This window comes from Haliotis rufescens, unplaced genomic scaffold (genome assembly GCF_023055435.1).
Source record: "Haliotis rufescens isolate VD_foot unplaced genomic scaffold, xgHalRufe1.0.p SCAF_15, whole genome shotgun sequence".
Taxonomy (NCBI): Eukaryota; Metazoa; Mollusca; class Gastropoda; order Lepetellida; family Haliotidae; genus Haliotis; species Haliotis rufescens.
The window spans coordinates 17874359-17899459 of record NW_025963835.1 but is presented as its reverse complement, the minus strand read 5'-3'; the positions used below and the strand labels follow the sequence as shown (position 1 = coordinate 17899459).

The window sequence follows — 25101 nt, the reverse complement described above, 5'->3', positions numbered from 1 at the left end:
TCAATTACTTAAAAGCCTCCTTTATATAGCTGGAATATTGCTGAGTGTGGCATTAAACAACGAACAGTTATCAAGGTGTGTCAGCTTGATATAGAAGGAAAGCCCACTTTCATGAAATGTGTACGGTGCTATCATAACCAAGGCATTCTTACATTCAAAACCATGATCCTGGGAGCACTAAGGGATGCAACTCTGCAAAGTGAATTGCAACACCTTAGACCCCTGGGCCACATATGCACCCCTGCTCACTTAATGAGACTTTTACGCCCCTACCCCAACCCCCCTAACATGCACCATGACGCACACAAAAATATGGTTAAAAAAAACCTTGATTATCTTTGGGTAATTGCTGTTGCCCAATGTGTTATGTGTCATTCCTTGTAAAGCCCAATACCGCTGCACACATGTGGCTTCAACTCCAAGGTCGGGGACCAGTATGGTGCACATGCACCAATGAGCAGCAAGCCATCTTATTAAAGGCCTGGAAATCAATAGATGACAGGCAACTTTACAATCGATACTAATTTCAGAATCACTTCTGGCTTGACGAGGAAACTGCTAAAACCAGGCAGAACGTCCCTAGGGGGATTTATTCATCTTGAAAAGTGTGAGTCAAAACGCCTTCTCCCTTGATAACGACGACAGTCGGCCTCTCCTTCGCAAATGTTACATAACATTCAGAAACGCTGCACTGAAATTACCTGAAGTTGGGGTTTCCTACCACCATAGTCCCCTCCACTTGAAATAGAATCATGAAATATTGCGATTATTATTACCAGTAACAAAAATAGCTGTATGTGTGCTAAAACTTACCAAGTGGAAACAAGTCATTCCGACAATAAGCAATATTACTTACACTAATGATGAAGTGCATTTTTAAGAAATAACCATTTTGTTAGTGATGAGTTTCGATTACGTGGTTACAACCCGGTTCAGGATCGGCAGCCATGTGATAACAAACGGTCCTAGTTAGCTGTGTGTTCATCTCAAACTTCTTGGAAAGTGCACCTCGTAAATGTTGTCATTACTGTAAGTAATATTTCTAAGTAGAGGTGCATGGTATTCTGTATTACTGTGGTTTGAAATACTAATAAATATGTATCACAAAACGTTTGGAAAATACTGGTATACTGCGTTTTTCAAAATCATGCTTTGTTGGTGAAGTTTACATAACTGACAAGTCGACTTAAATTAGGGAACTCAGGAATTAGCAACCGATTCCTGTGATTAAGAAAGCAAATCTTTTGGCAACCAGCTTCCTTTACCCAATGTGTGTGTTATGCATGCCTTGTGACCATAGCAACATAAAACAAAATGGCGTACAACTACAAAATTGTCCAAAATGAGCAAGGGAAGTCTGATGTATGGGTGTGGTTTTATTCAGGTTCATAACAAATTTCAGATGAAAGAACACATGCCACATACTGTGGTACATATCACAATACATGAACAATTATTGCAACAAATTTCAATACCAAAGTCAGGCCAATACAAATCACGAAAATCAAGTGAAGCGTGCCACACATCGCCAGCCCGAGACCCCCATGTTCATTTACAATCTCATTAAAATCAGACCTCAGTTCTAGCTACCGCTAAACAAAGATCTGAGGACATCCCATTAGGGGTCACACCAGAACGATCTTTCATCCGACCAATCAGAGCATCGCTTACCAGATTGTGAAAGTGACAGTCGGAATGTGATGTCTAACCATGCAACCTCGAAAACTTTAACTCTGATAATGATAGTAACATACAATCTAGACCATCTATTAGCCATCCCAGAATGTTCTTTTGTTCAGGTTTCAAATTTGTAATCGAGAATTTGTCAAAATATGTTTCGAAGCGTAGTCTCCAATTTGAAATTAGTGCCGTAAAACACGGGAAAGCTGCCTTCTGATTGGTCATTTCATAGGTCGGTCAAAGTTCGTGCAAGGTTGGTCTGACGTGACCCATAATGGGATGTCCTCAGATCTTTGTTTAGCGGTAGAGAGAACTAAGATCTGATTTTAATGAGATTGGTTCATTTATTGGAAAATTAGCAATATTCAAGCAATATCACGGCAGGTGACACCAGAAGTAGGTTTCACACACTGTATCCATGTGAAGAAATCAACCCCGGGTCTTCGGCGTGACGAGTAAACGCTTTAACCACCAGGCTACCCCAACGCCCTCTTGTAGAGAGATTCCCCAGAACTCAAAGATAGATAAACCTATGTGAATCCCTGATAACAATGATGCAGAGATGCCAACCCTAATTGAAGTTTTAGTATAATCAATGGGGTAAAAAGGCATACTTTCAAGTGAAAAAAATTATTGTTAACATTATCATGATGGGCATTTTTCTTTGACATTTTCGTCTGGCCTTGATGTAAGTGCAACATGTGGTCAAAGCTCCACACATCATGTGACACTAATTAACTGTTTTTCAGAAAGACAATGTGGTTTTTCGAGTTCTGAAGTAATACTGATGTAGATGTAATTAGTTCTCTGTCCGGACCCACACATATCGATAAAATAATTTGTGTGTGCAGAGCTCCAGATAAGCTTTTGGTGTTGTGGGTATTTTACCCATGCATTTTAAAATCATTGGGTATCAGTAATTCTATCTGGGTATTCAAATTTCTGTTACCCACTAGTTTTTACACATGTGGGTATTTAAGTTAAATATTTAAAAACACTATTCATCTAGTCCCTGCAAACTGGTGTTGTGTGGGTTCGAGAGCTTTATAGGATTTAAAAATACCATGATACTTCCACAAGAAAGTATGATGGCAAATGATCATGATGTAACTGTCATCGTGGGGTCTGACAAGGTTGACGGGATGCCCGTTTATAATTTCAAAATAAGTTGCTGATTTGCTAATCGAATACGCAGGGTTACTTCACAATATTTTGATGATACGCACAAGTTTTATTTTTGTAGCGAATCTGTAATGTTCGTTGCGTATTTGATACGCTTGGATTTTATTTTTACTGCGTATTTCTGCATTTCTGATGCGTATTTTACGCAGATACGCAGCTTATCTGGAGCTCTGTGTGTGTTTTAACGTAACAACCAATCATCGACCTTGTATCAAGAAGTAATGGATATTTTAACACTATGGGGAATGAAAGAGCATGGCTCTCATTGGTCAGCGTTGTCTCCAGTGCATTAACAATTTGCCTCTGTGATATTTTATGCAGGTAAATAATTTGTTAAAAAAATAACAAAAATCCTAATTTGGTGGCGCGCGAGCGTAATAGTGTAATTAAAGGCTCAAAATCGCAATTATTAAAATTGTAACGGTCGACATCACAGCTGATGGTTGGGAAAATAATTCAAGAAATAATTCAAGAATCTTTTTTGATCAGTTCATTCAGTAAGGGGCCGCCAGGAAGCACATGCTTATGAAGTCATTTATTGGAATAATTACTTTTAAAGTCAACCAATCTCACTGCTTCACAGAAGACAGCCGATATACTGATTGAGGAGACATGGTAATGACTCCAACCTGATACTTGTTAAACTGGTTGGAAGTAATTCACATTCCATGCCCACTGTAACACATGAACCACAAAATGATATTGATCCCAACCTGAAATTTCTCTTTCATGTGAATTTCATACCATCTTGGCACAAAGTTACAAGGTCCTTGACACGAGGCAAAATCATTCCGAAACGGTCAAGATGGTGCTTCATGGAAACCAACATTTCATGAAAGGCCGAATGATGAGCTGTCTTCTCTTTAAGTTGAGACTTGCTCATGTCCGATGTTCAAGTACGCAGTGGACAGGTAATCAATAGCTGGCATGCACTCACAACCCCACTGGACATTTGACCTAGCGATGCAGAACAGGTCAACATGTCCTCACACACAAAGACAGAATGATGCAAATATCATCTTGAAACTCTGGGGAATGATTGGGGGTTGGATTTGTTGTGCTGACAACACTCTGGCCTAAGCCACTTGTCCCAATCCCAAATCACATTTCCTTCAGTCTTGTAATAGTTTAACATATGTCAGCCAGATTAATATACCGTATTTGACGTAATAAGTGAACAAACCCAATTAGCACCCTTCCAACTGATCAATGTACACAAGACTTATTTATTCGTGTATAATACGCACTCGTGTGTTAAATGCGCCTTTAATTACAGGCAATTAAATTCTGGAAAGACATATCTGTTGTGTATAATACACACAGACGTTTCTTTTGTATCATTTCAGGCTGTCAGCATAAACCACGAAATTTATGATCTTTCAACTCTTTTCCCAAAATTATATTCTAATAAGAGCCCCCTATTTCTAATTTTGAAATTACTTATTACGGGAGGCACGGATGGCCCAGTCGTCTAAGGCGCCGTGAGTTGTGTCCCCTGGGCACGCCAGAAACCTATGATTGTGGGTTCGAATCCCGGTTCGCCCCGATTATGTTTCTAGGTTTGTCAGCACCATACCCTTGCTCGTGGGTTTCACTGAAGTGGTAAACGTCTGAGACCTGCATCACTTCGGGCTTTCCTCCCACATTAAGCTGACACGCCGCAATATAACTGGAATACTGTTAAAAGCGGCGTAAAACCCAACTCACTCACTCACTTATTACGTCAAATATGGTAAGCTTTAAACAATTCCTCTGGACTAGTATTAAAATAAACCGAATTCCCGACACTGCTCTTGATTCTCCAGGCTTGGACCTGCTTGTATGTCCTCCTACTTGTGAGTGAAAAGCTGGAAGAAGGACAAGTTTGGACTGGTGGACTTGAAAAGTATTCAGCACAATTAGTTACAAAATAAAATAGTTGATATTACAAACTACAATATGTATACAAGTTCAGAAACAGGCTATATGGTACATAACGATCTTGATATCTCAAAACGGTCATCATGATCATAGCATGTTGCAATCAAAAAGGAACGGGATAGCCTCATTGACAAGCGCACATCAGTATTACGGGGTACAAAGGGCCCCTGGAGTCCCCTACAGCTTGTAATAACAGCTGGCAACAATGAGGGTGGGGTGGTCACAAGCATACATCGGGACCAGGGCTGGGACGGGTAACTCGGGTACCCGGGTCGGGTGGTACTCAGTAGGATCCAGGTACCCACAGGACTACCCGGACCTGTGGCTAGTTACGTGATATATTGTTTAATGACAAAACTTATCTAGAACTGCATGGTTATACTACAAGTCACTCATGTTCGCATTTCGTTCTGACTGTGCACCAATTCCTTCTGATTTTTCATATGGTTGAATAAAGATAATACTTCATTCAACTTCATTGTATGAATGACAGATTGTTTAATACGTGTATCTAAATATGTTTTGCCAGGGCTATGCTAAACATGTTCCCAATCGGACATTTTGAGACATCTCCACTGAGACCTACAGTGGGTACCCGGGTAGGGTCGGGTAATAGGGTGCTGGGTACCCGGGTAGTAAATTTGGCCTCGTCCCAGCCCTAATCGGGACTACGGGGTAAAAGGGGCCCAAGTGCTCCACGGCTTGTCAAAACAGCCAGCAACGTATGAGGATTGGCTGGTCACAATGTATGCATGTGTGTCACCTGTACCTCACCCAGGGGATTATACAGGTGCATGTATATCCCTAACTGTGGGGTGAGTCCCGCAATCACCACCAGTGTACCTCACCCAGGAGATTATACAGGTGCATGTATATCTCTAACTGTGGGGTGAGTCCCGAAATTACCACCAGTGTACCTCACCCAGGGGATTATACAGGTGCATGTATATCCCTAACTGTGGGGTGAGTCCCGCAATCACCACCAGTGTACCTCACCCAGATTATACAGGTGCATGTATATCTCTAACTGTGGGGTGAGTCCCGCAACCACCACCAGTGTACCTCACCCAGGGGATTATACAGGTGCATGTATATCCCTAACTGTGGGGTGAGTCTCGCAATCAGTTTACCTCACCCAGGAGATAATACACATGTACCATGTATTTCCCTCACTAGGGGGTGAATCCCACACATCCCACGCCTTAGTCCCCAACCACTTTACCCAAGGGATCTTTGTCATAACTGCAGGGTGAATCACATTCTTTCTCGTTAGCAAACTGAAAATAAATGCAACTAACATGTTTTATTCACACTCAAAATCAGGCAATTTTCTGTTTCATGTCTCCAAGGGAACATAACTTCAGTAACTATTCTATGACAAGAAACAGGGTTCCTGATGCCAAGGCAGAGAGACTGCTTCCAATTCCATCACTGTCCATAAAAAGGATGTGGAGTCGGTAATATTCTTCGGGGGCTCCAACGCGAGTTTTGTACCGTCTACCGGGAACACTGGGGATCAATAGTAATAATATTATCTGCTGGAACTTGAAATATCATTATCACACATATCGGAGCTGGTCGCAAACCACACTTAATGCATAATTAATTTCCACCAACTGCTCCAGGAGGAGGTATGTCTGCATACCCAGACAAAGGAATATGCATTGTTTTCGTTGCTTGAATGGAGGTACCAGATATCAGTTTGTGCTGGAACCTTTAGGTCGGCTAAACCAAATATGAAGGGCATACATTCCCAAACATTCAGGCATACAAATGCTTAAACTGTGTTTTTATCATTGACAATGGATTGGTTTAATGGATAATGTGTGATGGTAATTTTGGTTAGCTACTTTTCAAAATCATCTCGTAGATATGGAAGCACATTTTGAAACACTTGAAACAAGCACTACCTGGTTTCATAGGGCTATTACAGACGTGCGTATATGCAGATTCAGGGCCAAGATAGACCTGTGTCCATCTGTTCAGGGCCATGACAGACCAGTGTGTCTATACAGGTTCAGGGCCAAGACAGATCTGTGTCTGTCCATTCAGGTTCAGGGTCATGACAGATATGTGCCTGTCTATACAGGTTCAGGGTCATGACGGACCAGTGTGTCTATACAGGTTCAGGTTCAGGTTCAGGGTCATGACAGATCTGTGTCCATACAGGTTTAGGGCCAAGATGTGTCTATATATCCATATAGGTCCAGGGCCATAACAGATCTGTCATTATCATGATTATAGGTTCAGGGCCATGCTAGAACTCAATACAGGTTTAGGGCCAAGACAGATCTTTCTGTCATTTGGAAAAACTGGACACTCAATACAACAATTCAAGTTTAGTGCCAAGAATCCTGTGTCTGTCAATACAGGTTTAGGGCCAAGACCTCCCTTGTCTGCCTGTGTATTGGGTCAGACTGACCTGAGTGTGGCGATGCAGAGGCCAAGACAGACAGTCTTTGTGCTGACACAGGGGAGCCCTGACTATCAGACACTGAGAAACACCATGCATGTCAGGCACCTATTCTGAGGCCGGTCAGGTAGGCCGACCTTTTCAAACCATAATGGCACTGGTGCCACGGAAGTTGACGCCTCTCATATGTATAATCAAGGAAACCGGGAAGGTTCCTGGTTAGTTTCTGTCCTGAAAGCTGTGGTATTGATCTTCTGAGAGGCTGACAATGATGTGGTCATGAAAAAGCATCTTTAGAAATCACACATTGTCAAAGACATGGTGTAAACGTTTCCAGATCATTTCATCTTGTGTGGTTTATTGCGTGTCTTGAACACATTACAGTCATCATTGCGCCCTGTCATGTGAGGGGGCATGCATTGTTGGTAATCGGTGAGTGAGGAGAGATTTTATGCCACCTAGAACAAAATTCCTGCCACCTCCGAATCCCCATTTGTTTTTGGTAGGATTTCACAACATTTGAGGTACTTAGGACCTATTCTAATCAAAAATCTATTTACAGATCTATTTTTACTTTATTGAATGCTGGCATCACACATACTGCAGTGAATAATGCAATAAAAGGCACCACGTCTCGCCTATTATCATTTAGATGTGTACATTTGCTGTTGTGAATTTCGCGACGTCACACACTTGGGCCATCACTCAAACAGATACAAGTTAGAAGTCAACTGAAACAACATATTAAGCAGAATTATTAAAGAAAGTCCAACCATTAAAAATACCCACAAGACTTGATCCAAGGGTGGAAAAATATATCGAATACCCAAAGAAAACTATCAATACCCAATGTGAATAATAACTTACGAATAAATACCCAAAGGCTGAAAAATTTATCTGGGGCCAATATTGGCTGCTTGTGTCAATATTCCAGCACTATAGCGAGGGACACCAGAAATGGGCTTCAAAAGCAGGGAATCTCACCCAGGCCTTTGGCGTGACGAGCAAACACCTTGCCTACTAAGTCAGCCCTCTGTCCCTTATACCAATCCACTTTTGATGGGGAATTTTTGTCTTGTGTTTTGATACACAGTACTTGATCTGGGACTCCTAATGTGTCAAGTTTATGTCAGATATATCTGACACAACCAATTATCCCTATCAAAAGTTGTGTAGTATATCAGAAGATGACATTCAGCTCGTTTACTATCAGAAAGAGATGATAATGGTCACAGAGAGTGTGAATGAGCTTGGTTTTACACCGCTCTTAGCAATATTCCAGCAATATTCCAGTAGGGGACACCAGCAATGGGCTTCACACATTGTATCCCTGAAGGTCTTCAACGGTCAGAGCGATGCTTCTGCTTTCACATGGTAGACAAATTGAGAGATTTGACTCTGGACATTTCTCAAATTATAAACTATTCTGAATCATGTACACACTGCAGTTGTTAACACAAGGCAGAGTGCATTATCTGAACATGTAAATTACTTCCCTGATATTTGCTATCTTTCTTCTACCCCACCAAGAAAAACATACAATAGTTTCCTCAATTCCACATTCTTGTCGAATCTTACAAATTAAACATCCTTTCTTCCCAACAACTAATTACCATGATCAAAGGCAAACAGAAACCTAACAGAAAAAAACATACAATGCTGAGACCGCCACTTTGGCTCAAGAAGTCTGGCCGTCTGTAGTTCCTAGAAAACAATCCACTTTCCCAAATCTCACAGCAATAACAAACAAGTGCTTTACCTGTTGTTGTTGTTGCTGTTGTTGCTGCTGTTGTTGCTGCTGTTGTTGCAGCTGTTGCTGTTGCTCGCTGGTTATATTCACGCTGCGTCGAACAATTTTGCGGTTATCCGCTTGAAAGGCACTGGCCCACATTGTAAAATAACCTCTGTAATTCTGGGACTCAAGTTTTGATGGAGGTGACTAAACAGCATAGATGCAGTCCAAAGGTTTAATATCAATGTTGCACTTTCATATTGTTGTTCAGAGCATTTCGATATCAACAGCCAATGCAACAACGAAATATCCGACAAAAAGTCTTCCTTTTTAGACAACCTACTTGAGAAAGTGAACACAAGTAATTAAGCCTGCCCTGCACTGAAATATAGTTGTGTTAGTTATGGCAGGGATATTGCTCAGGACTCTGTTCTCTTGACACCTAAACGATACACTTCCTTCATTTAAGGAAGTATAGTTTAAATTTATATATTGAAGCTTTTCTGTGTGAATCTCATGTGACTTAATTTCTTACAAAAATTCTTCCTCTTAAAAATTATTTTAGTTTTTTGTTTTGTGAGGTGAGGTAAGGTGAAATGGGGTTTAACGTCGCGGCCAAGATTATTGCACTTATATAGCGACGTGCATGCACGTGTATGTATGTGTGTGGCTGCTTGTACTAGTCCGGACTGATGCCGATTTATAGTGCTAGTTCACTGAGATACCATGCCGCAGTTTAACATGAATACCCTACTCAGACATAGTATACTGACTCAGAGCCGACCAGTCCTTGTTTTAGCCCCTTAATGCCGAGCGCCAGAAAGGGTAACAACAAGTACCATCTTTTAACGAACCCTGGACCTTCTGCTCTCCGGGCGGATACTCTACCACAAGACCAGGGAGGTGGGTTTTGTTTTTTTAAAATTTGTTTCTTGTATAAGTATTATTTACTAGTCTAGACTAATGCCAGTTTTATAGAGCTAGCCCACTGAGATACCATGCCGCTGTTTATGGATACTTCACTAAGATACAGTTGACTGACTCCACGCCTACCAGTCTTGTTTTGTCCCCTCTTTTAACGTCTTTGATATGACGTGATCAGAGCTTAAACCTACGACCTTCTGCTCTCCAGGCAGACACTCTAACCACTAGACCACAGAGGCAGTTCACAGCCATGTCTAAAATCAGACTGGAATTCTGTAGTGATTGAGTGAGTGAGTATGGTTTTACGCCGCCGCTTTTAGCAATATTCCAGCAACATCACCGCAGAGGACACCAGAAATGGGCTACACACATTGTACCCATGTGGGGAATTGAACCCAGGACTTCGGCGTGACGAGTGAACGCTTTAACCACCAGGCTACCCCACCGCCCCGCTGGAATTCTGTAAGCACATGACACATCATAGCTGTGATCATCAATGAACAGTTTTGTAGGTTTCATGAGTGAGTGAGTTGGGGTTAACGCCGCTTTTAATAGTATTCCAGTTATATCACAGCGTGTCAAATTAATGTGGGAGGAAAGCCCGAAGTGATGCAGGTCTGAGATGTTTACCACTTCGACGAACCCCACGAGCACGGGTATGGTGCTGACAAACCTAGAAACATAATCGGGGCGAACCAGGATTCGAACCCACAATCATAGGTTTCTGGCCTGTCCAAGGGACGCAACTCTGCACAGCGAATCATGGCGCCTTAGACGACTGGGCCACCCGTGTCCCCTGTAGGTTTCATGGTTTTAGAGATGGCGAAAATGTAAACACGAATGACAGAGAGGCCACAGCCATGCACTAGGACTGGAACCAGTCCAGATTTACCACCCAGGTACCCACCCCTCTATAACCCGACCCTACCAGGGTACCCGCTGTAGGTCCCAAGAGATAGGTACAAAATGTCCGATTGGGCAACCTTTGACTGTACTCCGGTCACAATGTATTTAGATACACACAAACTGATCTGGTTATGCATACACTGAAGTTGACTGAAGTTTTTATCTTTATTCAAACATATAAAGTCAGAAGGAATGTGAACATTAGTCACTCATAAAGTCTGTCACACAGACCCTGAAACAAATATATCCAATACAGCCCATGCAAGTCTATAATGTTTGGCAAGTCTAGATTACTGCTGCAGCAGGAAATCTGAAAATGAAGAAGGTCTTTGGGCCCCTTTTTATTACATTTTAAACTATAATTTAACAACTGTTTTTATTGTAAAATATGTTTCTTCAGAGACTAGATGTCAGTCTATCACTTACAGTGTAACCAGTGAGTTGATAATTTTCGCAATAAACAATATAATCACGGGTCCGGGTAGTCCTGTGGGTTCCCGACTTCTACTCAGTACCCAGCCGAGTACCCGAGTACCCGAGTTACCCGTCCCAGCCCGAACATGCACCATAACAAACTCACTGACTCTGCCAGCTATAGTTATCAGAATTCTTTCATAACCAAGAAACAATCTCTGTATACAGAATAATAACCCTTTTAGATAATTAAACAGTTTCAATTAATATTTCTGGCATTTAAGTAAAGTTTAATGTTCTTGAAATAAGGAACTCTTTGCTTGACAGAGAATAAAAGACAACATGTTTAATACTATTAACTTTTACCAAGTGACAACGAAACAGTTGGGGGGATATTTTTTTTTTTAAATTCTGTATTTTGGAAACCGGTATTTTTTACAGGGGGAAATTTGATAAAATCTTTTAACTTGACATCTAATAATGACTTTGGCCAAAAGGAAATCATCTGTCTGACACAGGAATGAATTTTTTTTTGTCTGCAAGAAGATAGCACTCCCAAAGCAAGTTACATTTATTATCTAAAGTGCCAGCAAAAAAGCCAAATGTCTCAGAGCAGAATCCTCAATTTGAGGGAGAGAAAAACAAAACTTCACTTTCAACAATGTGGTTTGACCCGTGAAGATCCGAGGTAGATCAAATAATAATCAAAATATGCCCCAAATATGTATCATATGTCATTCCTCATACCACACACTTGCTGTATATAGTATGTCATAACCATACATGTAGTCTGTCACACAGACCCTGAAACAAATATACCCAAAACAGCCCATGCAAGTCTATAATGTTTGGCAAGTCTCGATGACTGCAGTATCTGAAAATGATGAGAGTCTCTGGGGTCCTTTTTATTATATTTTTATTAAGTGGCTAGCAACTGTTTTTTTCTGTAAAATATGTTCATTTCATAGTCTAGATGTGAGTCTACCATGCGTACAGAAATGATATTTTCCCTATGACAACCACAGCAATCATGTTCCAAATTGGAACGGAATTCTCTTAACAGTTTTTAGAGACACCATTGCCGAGATCATTCAAAGTTGCAGCTCCACAGGCCTTGTTGTTTCAGGGGAAATGTTCAAAAAGTAAGAGTTAACAACGAACAGAAAACTCGCCACGACATAAACTCACTCCACTTTCAGTCAGGTGAGCTTAAAAAACTACTTAATAACCAGGTTTCTTTTCTTTCCCATCTCCATTTTTTTTTACATGTAACAGGAACCAAACAATTATCTTTAAAGCTGAAGTTGCTCCCGAAACCAGACTTGCAACGTAATGTCTTAAGGCAAAGTCCTGAATAAACGTAAAATGTTAACAACGACACCGCTTTCTTAGAACTCACCAAACTAATGATTGCATCAAGTCAAATTCTGGTGTGTTAAATAAGAGTTTTCTACTTGTCTTTGTGATCTATACCTTTAATCCAGGACAGGTTAGAATAGCAAGCTAATTAAGTCTCTGTACAGAAGGCTCGGTGAGGGTGCTTGAACAAATATACATTTCCTCAGGAGGGAAGGAGCTGGTGAGATTACCTTTGAAATGAATACAAGTTGTTCAGAAACCATTTCCTGCTCCATTTGGCTCTAACATCTTACATTGATTTTTATTGTGCTCAAGCACACTGCTTTGAAATCGGTGGTAATGCAACGTAAGCAAATACTCGAGGATTGAGAACAATGTTTTTTTCTTTAATCTTCCGAATGAATCCGCCAATGTTGGCACAATTCACTGATGTACCTGTTCCCATCCATATTGATTTCAAGATACAATACTAGACTACTTAATTCTTTATCAATACATATCTTAACATAACATTTTTAGTTTTCCAGACAGTGTATGTCTTCAAATGTGGTACTGAGCTACAGTTTGGCTTTATTCTGTGGTGGGAAGTATTTAGACCGTGTGTTGGTATTGTTTTAAGAAGAATATTAACAACAAAATCTAACCTTGAAAATCTAATCAGTTCTTGTACCCTGTCTTATGTTGATACTTTGAACAGTATTTCAATTACATAACAGAATGTCAGGTCAATTTGGGAGGATAGTGTGGTACGACATTCGCTACTTTAGGGCAGATCCAATGAGTAAGTTGTGGGATGTTTTTAGAACAGCCTTAATAGCCGACTGCTCATGAGATCATGTCAGATGGGTGTTCTTCTTCTTTCAGTCGGTATAAGGATCTGTATCAAAACGTCGCTACTACAGTACAATAAAGAACCTGTTATCTATAATCTTTTTGTCTACTCAGCTGATTGCTCCGCAGGTGAAGGTTTTGTGGGGGTGTTTAAGGAACAGCCTAAATTGATTGCAAATCAGAAGAGTAAGTTGTAGGGTGTTAGTGGAACAGCCTTTGCAGTTTGCTGATCAGACGAGCTTCTACTGCAGGTTTTTGTACAAAATTTCAGTCACATAGTTCAACACTTCCTCCCAAATCAAGGCCATCAAAACAAATTATTTTCTTTGAAGTTTTTCACAGTATTCAACAGATCTTTTCAACAATAAAAAAACAACAAAAATCAGTTAACTTACTTGAGATAGATATTCTTCGGGAAAAATCAAGGCTTTTTCAGGAATTTTTTTAACTTATCCCTTCTTAAGGAATAAAAAAGGCCCATTCTAAATGAATAAATTCAAGGACTTATCAAAAATACCCAGACAGACGTGAAATTGCTAAAGTCTCTTCAAGCCCATGCAAAACCTAGACTAACATGATTTAAAATTTAAAATTAAAATAAAAGATTAAAATCTAAAGGATGCTAAGAACAATGCTTAATTTCACGCCTAGAGCTGAGGCAATCTAGACTGTTCAAATCATTCTAGATTTGAGATGGATTCATTTTTCAATTTATTCTCTCGGGTCATGAAGACAGACAAGTGCAAACCCTGTAATGGAAATGTTAATGAAACGGCCAGACACACCTCCGGTTACAACAATCACTTCCTGTTAATTACAGACAACACCTGACAAGACCAGGAGAGAATTGGAAACTCAGGGCCACATTAGGCAAGGGAGAAGACATAAACATGAAAAAAGACCTCATAAAGCTAAGATAAGATGAGATATGGTTTATCAATGTGTCACAAAGTGTACATTAAGAAAGAAACAATGTATAAAATATAATGTAAAACTACTTTCCAGCTATGTCTTATGAGACACGACAAAAAACATTAAAATACATTTTTATAGAATAATCATTTTGGAACAGTATTTCCATGTTTCCTAACAGGCATTAAGCAATAATCAAAACCATACAATACCCTCCTTGAAGATGTGAATATTAATTATTAGGGAAGAGAATATATGGATGTCAACTTCTTTATTATGAGGAACACAAGGTTTCGGAGTATATGCTTACTCCTTCATCTGGTGAATGAATGCCATGAGGCAGAGAGCATATATATGTTCATGTAAGGACATGTAACATTGATTTATTAATTTCGTTGTCCTTACACGAACATATATATGCTCTCTGCATCATGGCATTCATTCACCTGACGAAGGAGTACCATATTTTCTTGAGTATAGTGCGGATTCAGTATTTTGGAGAAAAAAAATAATTGAATATTATGCGCAGAAAAAATACTCCCTGCCTTCCTTTTGCCCATTGCTTTTTACAATCAGTGATAATTTGACTCCTAGCTAATCCATGGCTAATCACCTATCAGCGCTAATTAACTGTTGGCTTCCCCTGTAAAGTTTCCACCTTTGTTATCTCATTACTTTGGTTGTTCTAACAGGTACATGTATATGCTCGCGGCTTCCTAGCATTCATTCACTTGACAAAGGAATAAGTATTTACTCCGAAACGTTGTGTTCCTCATAATAAAGAAATTGACATACATAAATTTTCTTCCTTATGCGTATCACTTCTAAATGCCTTTCAAAGACCTGATTAATTGTTAGGTTTAAAAAACATTACAAGTGTCATATAATAATAACTTAGTTATACTGTTTTCTTTGTTTGAATGAAGATTGAACATATGCAGCTACAGGATGACATAATTCTTTACTTGACATAATATATGAACATTGGTCAATGGGTAATATTAGTGTGAATAGCAGATTCATTTCCGTAGCAAGGTCAACAACGTGTTGCCTCAGGTCACAGCAATACTCACATGAGGAGTGAAATGCACATCATCCCTTATAGCAGAGGAGGCATAAAATTTACATATTCTGTTATTTAATGGAGTTTTGGGACAAGAAGAGTGGTCTAATTCTATTTCTAAAAGTAGAGTTCCACATCTTAATTTAGCGAGATCTATCCAAAACACATAGTACATGGTGAGGTGAGGTCAAATGGGGTTTAACGTCACATCCAAGATTATTGCACTTATATAGTGACGTGCAAGCATGTGCGTGTGTGTGTTTGTGTGGCTGCTTGTACCAGTCCTGACTGATGCCAATTTATAGTGCTAGCTCACTGAGATACCATGCCGCAGCTAAACATGAATACCCCACTTAGACACAGTATCCTGACTTCGAGCTGACAAGTCCTTGTTTTAACCACTTAGTGTAACAACAAGTACCATTATAATGTGTTTTGGTATGATGTGGCCATGGATCGAACCCTGGACCTTCTGCTCCATGGTCGGACGATCTTTACTACTAGACCTCGGAGGCATTCCAAAGTACATAATGAAACATGTAGTGTTGTCTCAAATAAACTATATGTTCTAAGTTTGTTACCATTTGTGAGACAAGTATCTAATCATTGCACAGTTGATCATACCAATTTTCAGGGATAATAATTTCAAGTTGATTCTCAAAAAAAGAAATTGAGTGGAGGATATGATTTTGAAATGGTAGCTGTATATTATTCAGCATTTTCAGGACAGTATTATCCAAAGATTTTTAAAATTTTAAGGACCAATTTTTGACAATAAAAGAAAACCTACAAGGCACAGATAAGTATATTTTTTTCAAAAAAACAAAAACATCCTCAAATGTTTGTTTTGTAAAAGACAATATCCATCCCATTTCCCACTTGAGAGGCAAGATTTGGCCTTTATTACCTACTCCCAAGAAAAACAAGCGGCTCTATTTTGAATGGCATTAACACAGTTACATTCTTTATTACCCCAAATAGCTGAAGTATAAGATTTGATAGGAGTATTAAATTCTTCAAAAGACATTCCTCCAAATGATTTAAACTTAGTAATTCTCAGTGGTAGAAACTAACATTTTTAGTCCACTAATCCTTATAATGATAACATATAGCAAAACCCTTCATTTTTCAGTAAACTCTCTAGGGTCATGGAGACAGACAAGTGCAAGCCTAGTAATGGAGGCGTTAGCGGAAGGGCCAGACACACCCGAGTGACTTCACTACAGGTTACAACCATCACTTCCTGCTAATTACAGACAACACCTGTCTCAAGACCCGCAGATAACTGGAAACACAGGGCGACATAAGGCAGGAGTTGAGACATAAACATGGAAAAACACCTCACTGAGTTGCAGGGCAGGCGTGAGTGAGGTTCTTCAGCTCGGCATGTTTATGTTGGGCAGTTGGGCTGGACATGGAGGTGAGGTGAAATGGGGTTTAACGATTATTGCACTTATATAGCGACGTGCATGTACGTGTGTGTGTGTGTGGCTGCTTGTACTAGTCAGGACTGATGCCGATTTAAAGTGCTAGCTCAGTGAGATACCATGCCGCAGTTTAACATGAATACCCCACGCAGACACAGTACACTGACGCCGAGCCGACCAGTCCTTGTTTTAGCCCCTTAATGCCGAGCGCCAGACAGGGTAACAACAAGTACCATCTTTTAACGTCTTTGGTATGACGCGGCTGGGGATCGAACCCCGGACCTTCCGCTCTCCGGGCGGACGCTCTACCACTAGACCACGGAGGCGGTCTCCGGGCGGACGCTCTACCACTAGACCACGGACGCGGTCTCCAGGCGGACGCTCTACCACTAGACCACGGAGGCGGTCTCCGGGCGGACGCTCTCCCACTAGACTACGGAGGCTGTCTCCAGGCGGACGCTCTACCACTAGACCACGGAGGCGGTCTCCTGGGCGGACGCTCTCCCACTAGACTACGGAGGCTGTCTCCAGGCGGACGCTCTCCCACTAGACTACGGAGGCTGTCTCCAGGCGGACGCTCTCCCACTAGACTACGGAGGCTGTCTCCAGGCGGACGCTCTACCACTAGACCACGGAGGCGGTCTCCTGGGCGGACGCTCTCCCACTAGACTACGGAGGCTGTCTCCAGGCGGACGCTCTACCACTAGACCACGGAGGCGGTCTCTGGGGCGGACGCTCTACCACTAGACCACGGAGGCGGTCTCCGGACGGACGCTCTACCACTAGACCACGGCGGTCGCTGGACATGGAAGTGAGTGGGTCTCTTGAACTGGGATCCCCTAGAACTCGGGTTGATGATGATGGCAAGTATGTCCAGATTCCATTACCTTCAGTAGAGACATATATATAGATACCTCTTTGCGTCTGGCTACTGTGATCATGGTGATGTACGTGTTTGAAATGAAGGATGGGAGTCAAGGGTTTCAGCCACACTGATGGTAACAGGTACAAGCTCAGGGGGTCCCTGGAGTCATGTACTACAGCAGCAAACCTCACAGACCTCCATTTGGTTTATAGTGAGTTTGGTTTAACGCTGCTTTTAACAGTATTCCAGTTATATCGCGGCGTGTCAGCTTAATGTGGGAGGAAAGCCCCAAGTGATACAGGTCTCAGATGTTTACCACTTCGGTGAAACTCACGAGCACGGGTATGGTGCTGACAAACCTAGAAACATAATAGAGGCGAACTGGGATTCGAACTCACAATCATAGGTTTCTGGTGTGCCCAAGGGACGCAACTCTGCACAGCGAATCGCGGCGCTTTAGATGACTGGCCCACCCGTGCCCCCCATTTGATTAATATATATATTATAGTTTGTAGATACATGTATAATGTTCAAATATATGTTATATTTTCTGGCACTAAATGTTAGTTGATATCTGCTCATTCATTTCGCAATAACATGGGAGTCTATATTGGTTGGTTGGTTTGTTGTTTAAGCCGAACTCAGTAATATTCCAGCTATATGACGGCAGTCTGTAAGTAATAGAGAGGACCAAACAATCTAGTGATTGATATCATGAGCATCGATCCACGCAATTGGGATACGATGACATGCATCACCCAAGTCAGCGAGTCTGACCACCCATTCCCATTAGTCGCCTCTTAAGACAAGCATAGTCGCCTTTTACGGCAAGCATGGGTTGCTGAAGACCTATTCCACACCGGATTTTGACGAGTCCATGGAGTCAATAGAAAGGATGGAGACTGATATTTTTAATATTTTCCATTAGCCAGCCATATCACCTTCATCATAAATTACTGGCCAAGATAAATGATGTGAACTGAAGAACAATTTCTCTCGTGAGGATGCAGGTCAAAACTGGTCCCCTGTAACCTATGCTTAGCGAAAGAGGTAACTTAACGTCATGTGGTCAGGCTCAGTGACTTGTAAGATTTACCTACACCTCCCCTGCTTGTCTGGCAGATAATTTAAAGACTACATGTACTTACAATTCACTTTACTTATAACTCGTAGATTCTCAAGTAAGTTTTTGCATTATTTCAACTGAATCAAGAAGCAATTTGTCTCTTATTGTTTGCAAGTTTTCAATATTTATAATGTCTGAATGCGGCCAGGCAACTCTGAAGATGGGCAGGCAACACTTACGGGTCACCTGCCTGACTGTCTTGTTGGGTTTTAAAATTATTTCAAACACTGATTTCTAACGTTGAAGATTCTTTGCAATGACAAATTATTTCACCTACAGGAACAAGCTGAAAATGACACACAGACTTCTGCCTGTGACCTGGGAGAAGTGCCCCACTATGAGCGTTTAGTCATGTACGCAGGGCCGGGGCGGGTGTCAACTTAATTAGTGTGATCATTGACACGGATGTGTGACCTATTATCAAACTTAGTGGTGTTATAACTTAAAAAATACTGGTATCAAATATTAACGTTCTTCTTCTACTTTGGCAAATAAGTGCCATTTCATTAAATCTAGCAGTACACAGAACTAAATATGAACAAGCTTGACATTGAGAGGGAACCAAGTGGTCTCAACCATGATAAAACCATGAACAATTTGACATGCACATTTCTGGGAAAAACACAAATAACAAGAAACAGTATTCATAGAATAAGTATATTTTTTTACTTGGAAAAGACCCTTTAGCATGTTTAATACATTGTAGAAATTAGCAAAACTCTTCATTGGCCAAGTTCTGTCATTGAGTGAGTTTAGAAGTAATGCTGCTGTGAACAGCAATTCAATATGATCATAATGATTTATCTTCCATTGTGAGTAAACCTACTGATGATTACGACTTGTTATAAACCTCCAGTGACATCATTCCATTGTCCTGTCATTGTCTTTATATTATCATAAAACCCCACACTTGTGCCCATATATTTTAAATATAAGGCGACAGAGGTGCTGATAAATAACAATGCTTTAAGAATCTCTATTCAAGTACATGTACAGCAACAGGTATTTTACGTCTGTTTCAGAAGGTTCCTGGAAAGTGTGTTTGAAACATAAAATTGTTGATAAAACTTGCTTCAGATTTTTCTTTCGGTTTCAAGATAAAACATTTCCCCTTGGCTTATTATATGAGGTTTAAAACCCGCATCCATATGTGTTTTGGTCAACACATGACACTTGACCAAGTGGTGAGAAGTACATCAGGGACCCATGAGGATTCCAGAGTAGAATAGGTCTTCAGCAACCCATGCTTGCCGTAAAAGGGGACTAACGGGGTCGGGTGGTCAGCCTCGCTGACATGGTTCATGCATGTCATCAATCCCAATTGTGTTGACTGATGCTCATAATATTAATCACTTGATTGTCTGGTCCAGACTCGATTATTTACAGACCGTCGGAATATTGCTGAGTGCGGCGTTAAACAACACACCAAAGTACATCAGGGCCAAAACTTGACTTGATCTACGTCCTACCTCTTGTCTGGTACGTCCACAGTTTTACAGACCGTTCCCTGAAGATACTTTTGCTTCAGGAGGTTTGTTCAAGAGGAACAACAAGCATGTAACAATTCACCAAGCTTTCGGTGCCTCTGGACTAATCTGAACTTTATCACACTCGGGTCGTTAGCAGCGACATTAAAGGTATAGGTCAAATTTTCAAGTGTCAAACACTGGATTGTCTGGTCCAGACTTGATCATTTACAGAACGCCGTCAAATAGCTGGAATATTGTTGAATGCGGCGTTCAACAACAAACAAATCATATAGCATGACCTTTGCCACATGATGAAATCTGAGTACTGACTGGCCACCTACTTAGCTTAACCAATGCCATTTCTGCTTGACACGGGAAGAAGGGCCAGCAGTCAAGTTGCCTCCCGTAATGACACACAATACCAACCAGTCCAAGTGCATGATGAAACAGCTGATTTGTTTTAACAGATGGGGATTTTACTACAGCTTGAACCGTCCAACATGGTCCCAACTCTTTGAAAAATAAGTGAACATGGTCATTTTATGAACACTTCAAATAATTAGACCTCTTCGGGGATTTATCTAGGCTTCCTAAAAATATAAGTGCCCTTGGCTGACAAAGTTGGAAAAAATATTATTTTTAAAAATTGGGATTTTTGTGAATATTCTTTTTTTCTTGCAATGATTTATCTAGGAATCTGAACTAAGTGCCATAGAATTCAGTTCAGTTATGTAAACTAATCTAAAGTCTCTTCATCTTCATTGGCCCTGTTGTTAGTCACATGCATGTTACTTCTACAAAGTCATAACATGATTTACAACTTTATTAACATGGATTTGGATGTTTTCTATTCCAGTTTGGGAAGTTGGAGCTGAAAATCGGCCTCCTAACTGCTCTAGATAAATCCCAGTCCTCACGGCATTAACTACCAGTTACTCATTTTAGCCTGAAGCAAAACCCACTCATTAATATCAGATCTTAGTTCTCGCTACCGCTGAACAAAGATCTGAGGACATCCCATTATCATGATTATATGGGTCACGTCAGACCGACCTTACGCGAACTTTGACCGACCAATGGTATGACCAATCAGAAGGCAGCTTTCTCGTGCTTTACGGCACAAATTTCAAATAGGCAACTACGCTTCAATTTATTTTGACAAATTCTCCATTACAAATTTGAAACCTGAACAAACAAACATTCTGGGATGGCTAATAGATGGTCTAGATTGTAAGGATTCCATCGTTAAACCCGTAACTATCGTTCGGAATAGCCCATGTTAAAGTTTTCGAGATTGCATGATTAGAAATCACATTTCGACTGTCACTTCATAATCTGGTAAGCGACGCACTGATTGGTCGGATGAAAGGTCGTTCTGACGTGACCCCCTAATGGGATGTCTTCAGATCTTTGTTTAGCGGTAGCGAGAACTAAGGTCTGATTTTAATGAGATTGAAGCAAAACAAACTTCTTTTTTTTATTATTATTGCCCCTAATCAGAAAGTTCCAGCTTTCTACAGTTATTTGTTTTCTGGCATAAGCAAGTACACTAGAAAAAGCAATCATGGCAATTGAAAAACGTTGGGTTTTCAGGGTTAGAAACTAACAGTTTCTGTCCACTAGTCCTTATACCGGGTAATTGATAACATATAGCAAAACCCCTAAAAAGGGCAAATTTCTACTAGTCTTTATGATACCTTTACCATTGGGCACTTTGGCAAGGACTATAGGACTAGTGCCAATTTCTAACGCTGGTTTTTTAAACTATAGTAGAAAATTTAACTATTTAACTAGGAGCAATTCTTGATCCATGGTGATTATTTTACCTATGTTTGTACTGTCCTTATCAGCATCTATGAAAATCATAGGATAAAGACTTGGTCATGTTTAAATATTACAAAAATACTTCCTGAAAATCTCTAAAATGACCATTTTCATCACATTCCAGTCTTACCTGTATACTTAGTGGACTTAATGGCAAGATACTAGTGTGCTAGGATTCACTCCCACAAACACAGAGTGTAACCTTGACAACAAGCTCTGAAAAAGGTTTCTCATTTCTTAAATCCAGCAGATCCTGTGTTATAGCAACACACCATGGTATTGGTGTACTGCCACAGACTGTATTTGTGATGTCAATACCCTTTGTCGTGCATTGACATTGGACTTTAATAAAGTGAGGCCTGTCACCATCATTTTTAGCCCACTAATCCTTATAATGATAACAAATAGCAAAACCCTTAAAAATGTCATATTACTACTAGTCCTTATGATACCTTAACTATTGGGCAGTTTGGCAAGGACTTCAGGACTAGTGCCAATTTCTAACCCTGCCTTCTGTAAGATGTAATACAGCGCTCTTTGTGCAAAATGAATATATTTTGCAGTAATCAGAATAAATTAATAAGAATAAATGGTTATGGAAGAATATCTAGCAGTTATATCTAACATATTTTGGTTTGATTTTAGGGACAAAATCCCTGTGGACCAAAAAGGGCCATTAATAACACAAGGCCTTCTTTTTGGCATATAAGGCATAATGAGGGTCTGGATGGGGGAGGCAGGGGTGCACCCCCACTCCCTTTAGAAGCATACAAAGAGATTTATACATTCAGAGATCATACAGGTGATCAATTATACTAAACATGCTGAAAGAAGTTAACATGTTGCACTGCTTTAGGTAGCCTTGCTCAAAGGCTGTACTGAATATATGTCCATGTGTATAGTAATTCTATCCATATGATTGGCAAGACTAGACAAGCAGACAGTACAAGGTTGCCAGATAACTTAATTGTTCTTATTATATATATAATCTAGAAATAATAATTTAAACTTATAACTATTGCCTTAGAGACTTGTGCAAGTCTATGCTTTAAGTCTAGAACAACCGAAATTGCTGAAATATATTCTTCAAAATAACACATTAATTAAATGTGAATTGCCAAATAATTTAAAGCACCCATGCTTTTCCAAAGAGCCGTATCCACTCTTGTTTTTTCTCTACAAATCAAGTAAAATACAATCATGACAATGGTTTGGGGATCTCATGTTTTACCAAATTGTCAGTGAGTATCAAGTTCTTGGTTTTCTTTGGCATATTTATGTTGGGGAATTCACATTATTATTAATATTGAAAATATTATGCCTAAATATTGTGTTTCCACTTTTGTCTTAAAAAAATAAGAAAATATTGATAGTTTATTTTCATGTTCGTTGTGCATGATGTGCGCATGTAAATATTATACTAAAAAATACCATCACTGACCTTGGTTAGGTCAAATCTTTCAATAAACTGTTTTGTGTGTGGCACAAATTCTGTACTGGCACCATGCTTTGACCCTTTGTCACTTCAACTTGAGAAGTTTAAAAATTTAAAAATGAAGTTTAAAAACTGGATTTCATTAAAATCCAAATATAATTCATAAATCACGGTATCAAACAAAGCATCATTTGCTGACATTCTCGCAGTCAGCTTCAAATACCCCATTTTGACAGCTGCAAGTCCAAGAACGCATGCTGGAATGGTTGAACGACGTGCCCGGCGATGGGCGCTGCTCAGAACGCACCTGCAGCTTTGACGAGGGAGAAACAAATTGCCACCTACCTGTCTGTGATCTGAAATAAAGGAGAGAAGATAGTTAGCCATGTTCTGAAGCGAGACACTGAGATGACGACACGAGGCAAACCAATGTTTACATGTGACAAATTAGACTAACCTGCCGCCATTTCGACAAACCGCCAAATGATGTAATTTCCTGTTTATCTAAGGGGAGCAACTCCATTAGTAAATGCAAAATTTAAAATTGACAGTTTTCTCCGATGTGTGTAGTGAGATCGAGTCTTGGCCACTTTTCACATTTGTTTGTGGTATTTTTTAAACATGTGTATTTGTCATTTTATTTTTAGCATGAAACATTAGAAAAGTGTCATCTTTTTATAAGTGTCATCTTTTTGGTGATTGTTTGCACTTGTAAATTGATATTTTTTCCAATTTTTTAAAAATGTGACTTCAAATTAACATGTCTAAAACCGAATTTATGTCTGTCTCAGTTTGGTATTTGTTTGTTACAACAATTGCACTTTCGTCCAATCTCACTAAAATCAGATCTTAGTTCTCCATTTGATTTTAATGATATTTACTTTCATATGAAATATTCACCTATGTTAACCAGGCATCCCAGATAACGACGCCGTTTCTTAGCTACTACTCTAAGCCTAGATTATAAGAAATGTGTTATTCACGTGAACTAGATGAATAACTGTTAGCCTTTCACCTGTTTTTAACAAAAATGAAAGTTTGGTAATGGCAAGTAGTAACTCGAACAAGCACAAATAAAGGTTTAATACCGACGGCATCAACGATACGCAAACTGAAAGATATTTTGTGTTAAACTGTCTTTCAAAATGTAACAGAAAGAGGCCCAGAGAATCTATTGTATTGTAGACTTGCTTGGGGAAGATATTTTCTAACAGGCTGTTTGAGAATACATGTAAAATGCATTTGCATCGACACAGGATCACAATTAAGGCTGCCTAGTTTTGAGGTACTAGCATCGGTACAGGATCAACCTTTTAAGGAAGCACGTGCATCAACGTTGCCTGGTTTAAAGATCCGCGAGAGGCACGTGCATCGCCACAGGATCACAATCAACGCTCCCTGGTTTAATGTCCACAGCAGGCACGTGCATCGACACAGGATCACAATCAACGCTCCCTGGTTTAAAGATCCGCAAGAGGCACGTGCATCGACACAGGATCACAATCAACGCTGCCTGGTTTAAAGATCCGCAAGAGGCACGTGCACCGACACAGGATCACAATCAACGCTGCCTGGTTTAAAGTCCACAGCAGGCACGTGCATCGACACAGGATCACAAT

The 25101-nt window shown here is 40.2% G+C and overlaps 1 protein-coding gene across 2 annotated transcripts in view; it reads right to left on the bottom strand.

Annotated features, from left to right (window-relative positions):
• The window catches only part of LOC124138662 (septin-2-like), a 145929-nt gene extending 121959 nt beyond the window's left edge, over positions 1 to 23970 (bottom strand). The window contains exons 1-2 of one of the 2 annotated variants that reach the window (XM_046505418.2): positions 23940 to 23970; positions 23828 to 23838 (exon numbers count right to left, since the gene is read on the bottom strand). In XM_046505418.2, coding sequence (XP_046361374.1) covers positions 23828 to 23838; positions 23940 to 23949 — 21 coding nt within the window. In that variant the 5' untranslated portion in view covers positions 23950 to 23970. Of the gene's footprint in view, positions 1 to 23827; positions 23904 to 23939 lie in introns of those variants that run through there. The other variant, XM_048396242.1, reaches the window with a different exon arrangement.
• Positions 23971 to 25101: the final 1131 nt, after the last annotated feature.